General features: G+C 39.1%; 1 protein-coding gene across 3 annotated transcripts in view; it reads left to right on the top strand.

Annotated features, from left to right (window-relative positions):
- The window catches only part of wdr19 (WD repeat domain 19), a 166,918-nt gene that overhangs the window by 124,311 nt on the left and 30,361 nt on the right, over positions 1 to 12,246 (top strand). For all 3 annotated transcript variants that reach the window (XM_060824819.1, XM_060824812.1, XM_060824829.1), the window contains 6 exons: positions 522 to 646; positions 2,224 to 2,333; positions 3,348 to 3,416; positions 6,332 to 6,409; positions 9,617 to 9,713; positions 10,047 to 10,171. In XM_060824819.1, coding sequence (XP_060680802.1) covers positions 522 to 646; positions 2,224 to 2,333; positions 3,348 to 3,416; positions 6,332 to 6,409; positions 9,617 to 9,713; positions 10,047 to 10,171 — 604 coding nt within the window. The remainder of the gene's footprint in view (positions 1 to 521; positions 647 to 2,223; positions 2,334 to 3,347; positions 3,417 to 6,331; positions 6,410 to 9,616; positions 9,714 to 10,046; positions 10,172 to 12,246) is intronic.

The raw sequence follows: 12,246 nt of genomic DNA, 5'->3' as shown, positions 1-12,246 counted from the left end.
ATTTGTGTCTATTTAACTCATTGGGAAAAAAAATCTGTTGTTTGAAAGTTCTGGATTAAAGCTTTAATGCTTTAAAATGTTTTAAACTTTTAACTTGAGCATGCATTCTCAACATTTCAGTACAATGTTAAGATGTTAGTACATTGTCAGAGATGTCATCATTTATATCTAAGTTTAGATGGGGTCCCCTATTCAGATAGATGTACCAGATTTCTCAACAGAATGACAACAGTGTTCCCTCGGTCATCCAAAGCAGATTAACTGGGCATTATTTATTTATGTTGTATTCAAATTAGTTGCTACATTTATCTGTATAACCAGTGTGTGTACTAGAAAAGTGACATCCCAAATTATGAAAATTTCTCATGTTTTACTCCTTTTGAGTTTATTTGTATCTGTTAGGTATATGCTGTGCTGTAATCAAAACATTAATCCTTTCTAAACAAAACTTCTTAAGATTAAAAATGTGTTGTTTATTACTTGTTCTAATAATAATGTAGAGAAGATGTTTTTCTTACTAGGTTCTTCCTGCAACTTGGTGACTATGGCTCTGCCATCCAGTTCCTGGTGATGTCTAAATGTAATGATGAAGCATTTCAACTCGCTCAGCAACATAATCAAATGGAAGTCTATGCTGATATCATTGGTAAGCCTATATTTTGGAGAGGAACTGGGTTGAAAATGAGCAAACAGCAGAAATACTAACTCTCACCCAAAGTATTGCTTCCAGTGTCTTAGTTTCATGGTCAAAAAAGTTGAGAGACAATGAATATGAATTAAATCAAACAAAGTGAAAGAAAATTATCCATCATAGTTATGAATTTCTACTTTAAAACATTGAAGTATGCAACTAACAAACTTGATAACAATTGTCTTAAAGCAGCCATTTAGAATGCATTGCCCAAGTGAACCAAAATAATGTAGAGTCATACAACACAGAAAGAGACACTTGTGACTCAGTCCAATTTGGCCCATCTCCCTCTAAATCCTTCCTATTCATATACCCATCCAGATGCCTTTTAAATGTTATAATTATACTCATCTCCACCCCCTCCTCTGGCAGCTCCTTCCAGACATACACAGCCCTCTTGTGAAAAAGTTACCCCTCAGGACCCTTCCAAGTCTTTCCCGTCTCATGCCCTCAAGATTTGGACTTCCCCCAACCTAGAAAAAAAGATTTTGACTATTCACCCTGTCCATGACCCTCAGGAAAAAAGCTCTAGCCTATTCAGCCTCTCCCTATAACTCAAACCATCCAGTCCCAACAACATTCTTCTAAATCTTTTCTGCACTCTGTCAAGTTTAACATCTTGAATTGAACACAGTAGCCTCACTCACACACACACGCACTCACACACACACACACACGCACTCACACACACACGCACTCACACAGACACACACACAGAAAAGCGGCCTCACCAATGTCTTGTGCAGCCGCAGTATAACATTTCAACTCCTATACTCAAATGTTTTGACTAATGAAGACAAGTGCGCCAGATGACACCTTCTTCATTCTGAATACCTGAGACTGCACTTTCAAGGAACTATGCACCTGCGTCCTGAGGTCCTTTAGTTCAGCAGCATTCACCAAGGCCCTACCATTAACTGTATTAGTTCTGCCCTGGTTTGCCTTACCAAAATGCAACACCTCTCATTTATCTAAATTAAACTCCATCTGCCACTCCTCAGCCCATTTGGCCCATCTGATCAAGATCCCATTGTACTCTGAGGTACAATCTTCACTGTCCCCTACACCAATATTTCTGACATAGAAAAAAAAGTGATAATTTGTGACCTGTGTCTAAATCTCTAGATCTTGTTTGTTTTCTTCTTTTTTCCCTTCTCCAATTTCTCCACCCAATGTCGCCAGGACCTGATTCTCTCTGATAGCTCATACTCAGCTGAGATTCACATGTTGAATTTTTGGACAGAATTTAGAAACGAAAAGAAAAACCTGGCTATTTTCGCTGTGTGCCACAGAGGTTTGACCCCATTTACAGTGCACCATCTTCATCTTGGCTCATTCAGTATTTGATAAAAAATGAATCTGGGACTAGCCTGATAAGTATTGTTCAGCCATTTACTGTATATGCCATGTCAATTGTTTTATATTTTATCAGATAAATTAACCAGTTTTAAATTAAACATTTCTTCCTGAGAATTTAGCAAAACATTACTTTGGATTAGATTAACGTAAGGTTCCATACTGCTTCTCTGCAGGTTCTGATGCCAATAATGAAGACTATCAAAGTATTGCATTGTACTTTGAAGGTGAAAAGAAACATTTCTTGGCTGGAAAATTCTTCATGCTTTGTGGCCAGTATACCCGAGTAAGTACTTGATTATTTATTTGACTTCCCCTTGCAAGCTCAGATTTTTTGAGATGAGTAGATATGAGATGGACGCACAGAATACTGGAGAAACTCAACAGGTGTGGCAGCATCTGTGGAGGCAAACTGAATTTTGAGTCCAGTATGGCTGTTCTAGCGGAAAAGCACTCTGATTTGGACCTAGATGAATGTCACACAGTGAGAGTACTCAACGGATATGCATACTAATTTACCTAAATATTAGATAGCTTTCTGTCACGTTGATGAATATGAATAATTCTGGCTCCAACTATGTAGACAGTATCAAGTAAGCTTATTCTTTTTGCACCTCTATTTCATTTCCATGTCGTCTTACAGATCCAGAGGCATTGTCACTATTGCCATCCTTATCTATTATAATATTTGGGTGGATATTTCTCCCAGTGAGAGTTCAGCAACACCATGGAGAAAATCTCACAACTCAGCACAGTACTTCCAGACATTTGGGAAAAATTGTCATGAACTGCTTTACTGCTAGTTTAAATGGCTGGCTCTGTAAGAAGTGTTGATGGTGGGTCCACTTTGTGGCCTCATGACATCTTTTAAATGTAATAAACAAGATTATTCACAGACTTGGTTAATTCATATTTGGAATCCTAGCAGCGCATCGGTAAAGCACAGTTCCCAAGCCTTTCTGCACATTATAGTGAACATGCCTGCATGTTTCCTTCTCATGCTTTTAAATCTTAACAGCATTTCTCACCTGCCACTTCCAGGCAATAGCAGTTGTGCAATGCTTACGTGACCTAACTTCTAGGCTTTGTTTTTCAACCTACCTTAGTCATTTCTCCTGATACCTCCCTTTGTGGCTCATTATCAAATTTTATTCAGTAGCACTCCCATGAAAGAGCTTAAGATGATTTACTGTGTGGAAAGTGCTGTACAAATACAAGTTGTACTTTTTGCTCCAACATTGACATTTATTTTAAAGGAATGTACACTATTAAATTTACTCTTATCTATATTGTTTAACAGGCATTGAAACACTTCTTGAAATGTCCAGTAGCTGAAGATGGCCAAGCTATTGAGATGGCTATAGAAGCGGTAAGAGTATTGAGATGATTGTAGAAGCGGCTCAGTGGTTAGCATTGCTGCCAGGGACCCGGGTTCAATTACAGCCTCAGGTGACTGTCTGTGTAGAGTTTGCACATTCTCCTGTGTCTGCATGGGTTTCCTCCCATAATCCAAAGATGTGCCGGTTAGGTGAATTGGCCGTGCTAAATTGCCCATAATGTGTAAGTTGGATGTATTTTTCAAGGATTAGTGTAGAGTAATAGGAGAATGGGTCTGGGTGAGATACTCTTCAGAGGGTCAGTGTGAACTTGCTGAGCTGAAGAATCCCTAGGGTGGATCCTATAATTCTATTCCTGATTAAGGGCTTTTGCCCGAAACGTCAATTTTCCTGCTCCTTGGATGCTGCCTTACCTGCTGTGCTTTTCCAGCACCACTCTAATTTGTTCTATGATATGGTAATGGTATGTGACAATTGTGAGAGATGAAGAAAAGACTGTTCTTTAAAGTTCTGCAGAACAGTAATCCTTTGGAGCTGCAGTAATTATTTTGCAACCAGATGGGAGGGCCTTAATATTTCAGTATAGAAAAAAACCATAACTTCTCACAGCGCCAGGGACCTGGGTTCAATTCCCGCCTCAGGCGACTGACTGTGTGGAGTTTGCACATTCTCCCCGTGTCTGCATGGGTTTCCTCCGGGTGCTCCGGTTTCCTCCCACAGTCCAAAGATGTGCGGGTCAGGTGAATTGGCCATGCTAAATTGCCCGTGGAGTTAGGTAAGGGGTATATGTAGGGGTATGGGTGGGTTGCGCTTTGGCGGGTCAATGTGGACTTGTTGGGCCGAAGGGCCTGTTTCCACACTGTAAGTAATCTAATCTAATCTAATCTTCTCGAAAACAGTACTGTTAGTGCTCACTAGCAATTACATGGTTGGTAAGGCATGCTGTTTAAAGTAGTAATAGGCGTTATGCTATATTTATGGAATAATAGTGATATGATGCTGATAAATACATCATAAATCAGCATCTTTACTGGGCAGCAAGTTCCTTTTATCTTCTGTCTTTCAACTATTGCTTGAAAAGTGGAGTGACTCCATCAGGGAAAACAAAACCCTGGAAAACTCCACAAACAGACTGCCCTCTTATCTTGGACAGAAATGTAAATGGTATTGAATTTTCAGCCTGACTGTGTACCATGATCTTCTCTCACATAGAATCTTTGCAAATTTCAAACTGAAAGTTCCTTATTAGAAAGTATAGACTTGCTATATCAGAACTCTGAGGGGGTGTATCTGCAATAATAGAGAAAATATAGGAGGACATTTGTCATCCTTGTCGAATTTGTTGCTCTCAGTAGTGACTTTCCATCTAACCAAGATTGATTACAAAATTGTCAAAACACAGCAAGAATTTATATTCTGTAGCTTTCTTTTTCTGTTTTTCTTCCTAATGGAGGAAACTATTATAAAACAATGAGTTTCTAATTGGGGAAAAAAATAAAAATATTTCTGTGTATATAGAACATTACTGCTCATTACAGGCAATTCGGCCCTCGATGGTGCGCAGATGTATGGAACTAATCTGAAGCCCATCTCTCCTACATTATTCCATTTTCCTCCATATGTCAATCCAATGACCAGTTAAATACCCTTAAACTTGGCGAGGCTGCTACTGTTGAAGGCAGTGCATTTCATGCTCCTACTACTCTCTGAGTAAAGAAACGACCTCCGACATCTGTCCTATATCTATCACCCCTCAATTTAAAGCCATGTCCTCTCATGCGAGCCATCACCATCCAAGGAAAAAGGCTCTCACTGTCCACCCTATCTAACCCTCGGATCATCTTGTATGTCTCAGTTAAGTCATGTCTCAACCTTCTCTCTAATGAAAACAGCCTCAAGTCCCTCAGCCTTTCCTCATATGACCTTCCCTCCATAAAAGGCCACATCCCAGTGTATCTCTGAACCCTCTCCAAAGCTTTTCCATCCTTCCTATAATACAGTGACCAAAACTGTACGGAATACTCCAAGTGCGACCGCACCAGAGTTTGTACAGCTGCAGCATGATCTCATGGCTCCGAAAATCAATCCCTCTCCGTATACCTTCTTACCACCCAGATTGATAGGGTTGTTAACTTGCAGGGATTTATGTACATGGATACCAAGATCTCTCTGCTCATCTACCACTACTAAGAATCTTACCATTAGCCCAGTACTCTGCATTCCCATTGCTCCTTCCAAAGTAAGTCACCTCACACATTTCCACATTAAACTCCACTTGCCACCTCTGTGCCCAGCTCTGCAGCTTATCTATGTCCCTCTGTAAGCTGCAACATCTTTCCACATTGTCCACAACTCCACCAACCTTGGTGTCATCCGCAAATTTACTAACCCATCCTTCTATCCAGGTCACTTATAAAAATGACAAACAGCAGTGGCTCTGAAAACAGATCCTTGCGGTACACCAGTAGCAACGGAACTCCAAGATGAACATTTCCCATCAACCACCACCCTCTGTCTTCTTTCAGCTAGCCAACTTCTGATCCAAACCATTAAACCACCCTTAATCCCATGCCTCCATATTTTGTGCAATAGACTATTGTGGGGAACCTTATCAAACGCCTTACTGAAATCCATATACACCATATCGACCACTTTACCCTCATCCGCCTGTTTGGTCACCATGCTGCCATACCTTAGTTTCTCCAGTAATTTCTGTTGTTGTTTCAAACTTACAGCATCTACAGTTTTTTTTTTGTTTTTAACTGCATTTTGCAGTAGGATGGGGTTTGTATTCCCCCAGTGCATCTTTAGAAAGTATCAATTTGTTCTTCATGCTCTTAGAAGATTTTACGTGCTTTTGTGGCAAATGGGGAACATTATGTAATGGTAGAGAAGACCCTACAGACTTGGTGATTTATTTTTAAAGTTGTATTTTTACTTTTGCAAGGTTGGACAAGCCAAAGATGACATGCTAACGAGTCAGCTCATAGATTATCTAATGGGTGAGAGCGATGGAATGCCCAAGGTAACTCTGTTTCTGAATTAATAATGCTAGACATTTTCTGACTTATTTTGCATATTATCTATCAAATTTTATTTTGATGTACTTTCCAACAATATTGTAATATTCAAATAGTTAAGGGGAGGTAATGACCTAGTAATGTTATGACTAGGACCCAGGATTGAATCCTACCTTGGCACATGGTAGCATTTATATTCAATGAAAATCTGGAATTAAGGGTCTCATGATGATCATGAAACAATTGTAGTAAAAACCCATCTGGTTCACTACTGTCCTTCAGGGAAGGAAAATGCCACCCTCACCTGGTCTGACCTACATGTGACTCCACTCCCACACCAGTATCACTGACTCTTGATTGACTCTTAATTTTCGATAATTAGAGATGGGCAATAAATACTGGACTAGCCAATGATGACCACATCCTGTAAATGAATAAAAAAAAATCACTTGATGTTTTTGTATTGTCGATGCAGCACCAATTATATTGCACATTTTTATAAAATATATTTCTGGTTTATTTTAAGTTTAATGACTTGAAAGAGGGATAATCTACATTTACAATTTTTAAAAATTGTGATGTGCATCGCCTGTTAACTGTTATGAATTTGACAGCTCAGCATGTTTCAAATTGTAATGTTTAGTTTTAAATTATCTGCAACAAAATAACTTTTGTCTGGTTTCCCTGGTTGCTCAAACAGTGAGCTAAATGCAATGCATCACTGTAAAATATATTTAAAATTTCACCAGCAGTGTAGTTTACAATGGAGGTGTAATGTAGAGATGTTATTCTAAATTATTGCTTGGTGTGGCAACAGAACAGAATTCATACTTTGAAATGACAAAACTTTTTTATTCTCTTGTGTGCAAAATCAGCATCATCATAATCACCTGTGCTTTGTTCAAATGCAGGTCTTTGGCTCACAGGACTGTTTCCATACCCCTCTATCCTGTACTGTTCTTCTAGTTTGCCAGTACCTTCTTTCAATTTTCAAGCCACTCAATTTCACATGTTCTTCTTTTGTCTTTTTTTTTCTTGAAATTTCCCCCTTCATTAGGTCTCTTGAAATTCCATTTCATCTTAAAATGTGCCCTGTCCGGACACACTGTCTTTTCTTATTTACATTCAGCAAATGTATTTGTTCTTCCATTCTCCACAGCACTTAGTAATTTGTTACTTTATCTGTACAGATCCTTTTCATTCTCCTACGATCCGCATTTCAGAGCTGTTTTGCAAGTTAGTTTCCTCATTGCGTAAGGTCCACTCTTCACATCCATATACAACAACATTCTAAAGTGAACTTTATAAATAAGTCACTAAATTGAGTTGTTTATTCAGTTTTCAGTTAGGGAGGATTACTTTTTACCAAATTAGCTTTTCTCATTGTTATTGTTTCTTTGCTGAGTCTTCCCTTTATCGTGGAATACATATAATTCCACATTATCTTTTAGATACTTGAATTTTGTGCAGGTTCTAGTCCTCTTCCCTCTATGGATGTATGAATATTTCTAGGTGATTTTGAAATATCCATCAGTTGTTTTATTTAATGTTCAATTCACCCTGAAGTTTATGTTTGCTATTTTTATTCTGTCTGCTAGTTCTGATTCTTCTTTTGTACTGTTACAACTATTTTATCATGATTGGCATGGACGGATTGGATTGAAGCATCTGTTTCCGTGGTGTAGAACTGTATGACTTTATCTGCAAGTCTGATGTTCTCATTTGTCCTTAATCTTAGCACCAGATTTTGTGACTTCAAATGCTTTTTCGAGCATTCCTGCTATAGACACATTGAAGTGCACTGGTTAAAAATAACACTCTTGACAAACTGCTTTTCCAATCCACATCATTCCAACTCTCCTTTGGTTACTTTCGATGCTGCTGTTTGTCCCATGTACAGGTCATTCCACTAAAATGTGTGTTTCATTAACACAAATTTGCTATAATGTGACTGATAATTTGGGAAAACATCATAAAGTGCAAAGTTTTAAAGTTTATATTGGTTATAATGTGATTCTGACCCCATTAGTTTAAATGGTGCTGCTATTACATGATTTTCTTATAATATAGGATTGCATGCAAATAGAACTACCGCATTATCATGGGCGGCACGGTGGCACAGTGGTTAGCACTGCTGCCTCACAGTGCCAGAGACCCGGGTTCAATTCCTGCCTAGGCGACTGACTGCGTGGAATTTGCACGTTCTCCCCGTGGGTTTCCTCCGGGTGCTCCGGTTTCCTCCCACAGTCTCAAAGATGTGCGGGTCAGGTGAATTGGCCATGCTAAATTGCCCATAGTGTTAGGTGAAAGGTAAACATAGGGGTATGGGTGGGTTGCGCTTCGGCGGGTCGGTGTGGACTTGTTGGGCCGAAGGGCCTGTCTCCACACTGTAAGTAATCTAATCTAATTATAGTTGAACTGACTGTACAGATTTCTTATGAGTCATTTATCTCTTCAATCTTGTCTAGCGTCTTTCAGCACTGTCAAGAGCTTAATACAGTCAAACTATCAAATTTTGTTCTCAAACTCTACAAAACAAATGTACAGTTCCTGTTCATATTCTTCCATGCTTTAAATTTTGATTTTTGTCTCTTATTTTTGATTTCAGGGAGCAACATACTTTTTGAAATTGCATCTTTTGCCTCATTATCATTCCCTTTGAGCCTGTCTTCCACCGTCTTCCCCCCCCCCCCCCCCACCACCACCGCCACCATCAAAAACAGCATTCTTTTGGTGCCCTTCCTCAAAACCTATTGCATTGCTAACTATTATCCATTCTGATGAAGGATCTTTACCCTATAATATTAACACTTGTTTCTCCCTCTATAGATGATGTCTGAACTGCTGAGTGTTTCCAGCATTTTCCATTTTTTTCAGGATCCTTGAATTTGATCAGTTATTTTCTAACTATTTAAAATCTCACATTTTTGAAAGTATTTTTTGATGGCGAGGGTGGTAAGATGCTTTAAAAATTTCAGAAAGTATCAACCTTGAGCCGGTGTGAGTCAGGCTGTTGATTTCCAGTCAAATATTGTTGTCACATTTTTCTAAACTCTGAAATGTTTCATTAAACCAATCATCAAGCTAAGATACTGAAAAGATTCTGTATGAATTTAATGTGCATTTATGAATTGCATTTAAAATTCAAAACCTTGTTTCCCACCCCATCCCTCCCATGACACTATATCTCCCTTTTCACCTTGCCAATATAGGATGCAAAGTATCTTTTCCGACTGTATATGGCTTTGAAGCAATATCGAGAAGCAGCCAGAACAGCTATAATAATCGCTAGAGAAGAACAATCTGCAGGTATGATCCAGCCATACTAAAGGAAAAAAAAGCTTCTGTGGGAAAGTAATTTTTCTCTTTCAGTGTGAGCCTTTATAGGATAAGTGTTTTAATCTTGCCTATTGGAAATTGATATGCAAATAATCAGATTGTAGTTTCCAGTCCTAGAAAGTCATTTCTGCTTTAAAAAGAATCCAGTTGCTTTAAACCCTAGAATATTTCATGTCTGTCATAGATTAATAGTCTAATGAGACAGCTGTGTTGTAAGTCGCAAATAATAAACTGCAAAATTTTATTTTCATAATAGAAATTAAAAAGGCAAGGTGGTAAATTGTATGTTTTGCCTTGTTTCAGGAAACTACAGAAATGCACACGATGTGCTGTTTAGTATGTACACAGAGCTCAAAGCACACAAAATCAAAATCCCCTCAGAAATGGTGACAAACCTTATGATTCTACACAGCTACATTCTGGTAAAGGTAGGAAGCTTTTGTGTGTCATGAGCATAGTATTCCATGTTTTTTTCTGGGCAATGTAGTCTAAACTTACGTGCTTAACAGCTAACTCTTATCTGGTGCTTTTGTATGTATACACACATTCTTTGGATAGAAAGGACTTCAATGGCTATCAACAGAAATATGCTTAGGATAGTTGCCCCATTACACCACATGTGCAAATTACTAAACCTTCATAATATATTACCAACTGCGAAAGCCCCTCCAAGCCACTCACCATCCTAACCGAAAGATATCTCAATTTCTTCAGTGCCACTGGATCAAAATCCTGGAACTCCCTTGCTAATGGCATTTTGAGTCTACCTACATCAAATGGACAGCAGCAATTCAAGAAGGCAGCTCACCACTACCGCCTCAAGGACGATTAGGATGGGCAATAAATGCGGGCTCAGTGATGCCCATATTCTATGATAAATAAAGAAGAAGTATCAAAGTCAGTAGAAATGAGGAAAAGGGAAGATAAATGATTAGTTTATCCAAGATCAGCCATTTTATACCAGCAAGTCTTGGGAATGAGTCATCTGATTTGAGGTCATGGAACCCGATGGAATTCTTCAGAGAGGGAAAGAAAATTCTTCAACAAGTCAAACTCTTGCACTTCTTAGTGGCCAAATTTGAAGAGAATTGTTCGACATTTAATTGATATATTAAAGCAGGTATATCTACAATATAAATGTGGTTGCACTAAATGTCACACAGTTGAATGGTGCTGCTTTCACCTAATTCCATTCTTATCTAATCACAGCCAGAGAATCACTTACATGATGTGTTGTCACATGTACCTAAGTACAGTGAAAAGCTTTGTTTGCAATCACAAAGCAAGAACAACATTGTTTGAAGTTATTTGAAGTCCATTCATCAGTCTAATAACGGCAGAGAAGAAGCTGTTCTTGAACCTAGAACATAGAACCGTACAGCACAGAACAGGCCCTTCAGCCCATGATGTTATGCCGACCATTGATCCTCATGTATGGTAAACCTAATAGAACATAGAACATAGAACAATACAGCACAGAACAGGCCCTTCGGCCCACGATGTTGTGCCGAATGTATGAACCCTCAAATTTTTGTGACCATATGCATGTCCAGCAGTCTCCTAAATATCCCCAATGACCTCGCTTCCACAATTGCTGCTGGCAACGCATTCCATGCTCTCTCAACTCTCTGCATAAAGAACCCGCCTCTGACATCAACTCTATGTATGCCCCTCATTATCTTGTACACCTCAATTAGGCCCCCTCTCTTCCTTCTTTTTTCCAAGGAAAAAAGTCCGAGCTTAATCAACCTCTCTTCGTAAGATAAGCCCTCCATTCCAGGCAGCATCCTGGTAAACCTCCTCTGAACCCTCTCCAAAGCATCCACATCTTTCCTATAATAGGGCGACCAGAGCTGGACACAGAATTCCAAGTGCGGTCTAACCAAAGTTTTATAGAGTTGCAACAAGATCTCAAGGCTCTTAAACTCAATCCCCCTGTTAATGAAAGCCAAAACACCATATGCTTTCTTAACAACCCTGTTGATGTTTGTTCAAGCTTTTGTATCTACTGCCTGATGGAAGAGATTTTAGCAGAGCATGACTAAGGTGAGCAGTGTCTTTGATGATATTGGCAGCCTTTCCATGACAATGAGAACTGTAAAGTGAGAAGTGGTTTAGCACTATTACTTCTGGTGTCCTCCAAGGAGCTATCCATGGCTTCCACCTATTTCTTAACTACTTCCTGCACCTTGATAACATCATATGAAGGTGCAGCCTTACCTTTCACATGCAGATAACTCACAGCTCTACCTGGCATTGCCTCTCGCAACTCTTTCACTCTTGCTGTATTATCAGACTCCTCATCCGATGTGTAATATTGTATGAGTAGAAATTTTCTGATTATGTATTCGGAAGCCATTATCAATACCCTCTCCAAACTCTGTACACTACCCATCCCATCCTCCTCTCTGGCAACAATCTGAGAACAAGCCAATCTATTTGCAAATCTGGTGCTACATTTGACCGCATGATAAGCCCTTGCCCTCCTGTGCCTATTTTCACC

Source organism: Hemiscyllium ocellatum, chromosome 1 (genome assembly GCF_020745735.1).
Source record: "Hemiscyllium ocellatum isolate sHemOce1 chromosome 1, sHemOce1.pat.X.cur, whole genome shotgun sequence".
In the NCBI taxonomy this organism is placed as follows: domain Eukaryota; kingdom Metazoa; phylum Chordata; class Chondrichthyes; order Orectolobiformes; family Hemiscylliidae; genus Hemiscyllium; species Hemiscyllium ocellatum.
This window is presented reverse-complemented; position numbering and strand designations above follow the sequence as displayed.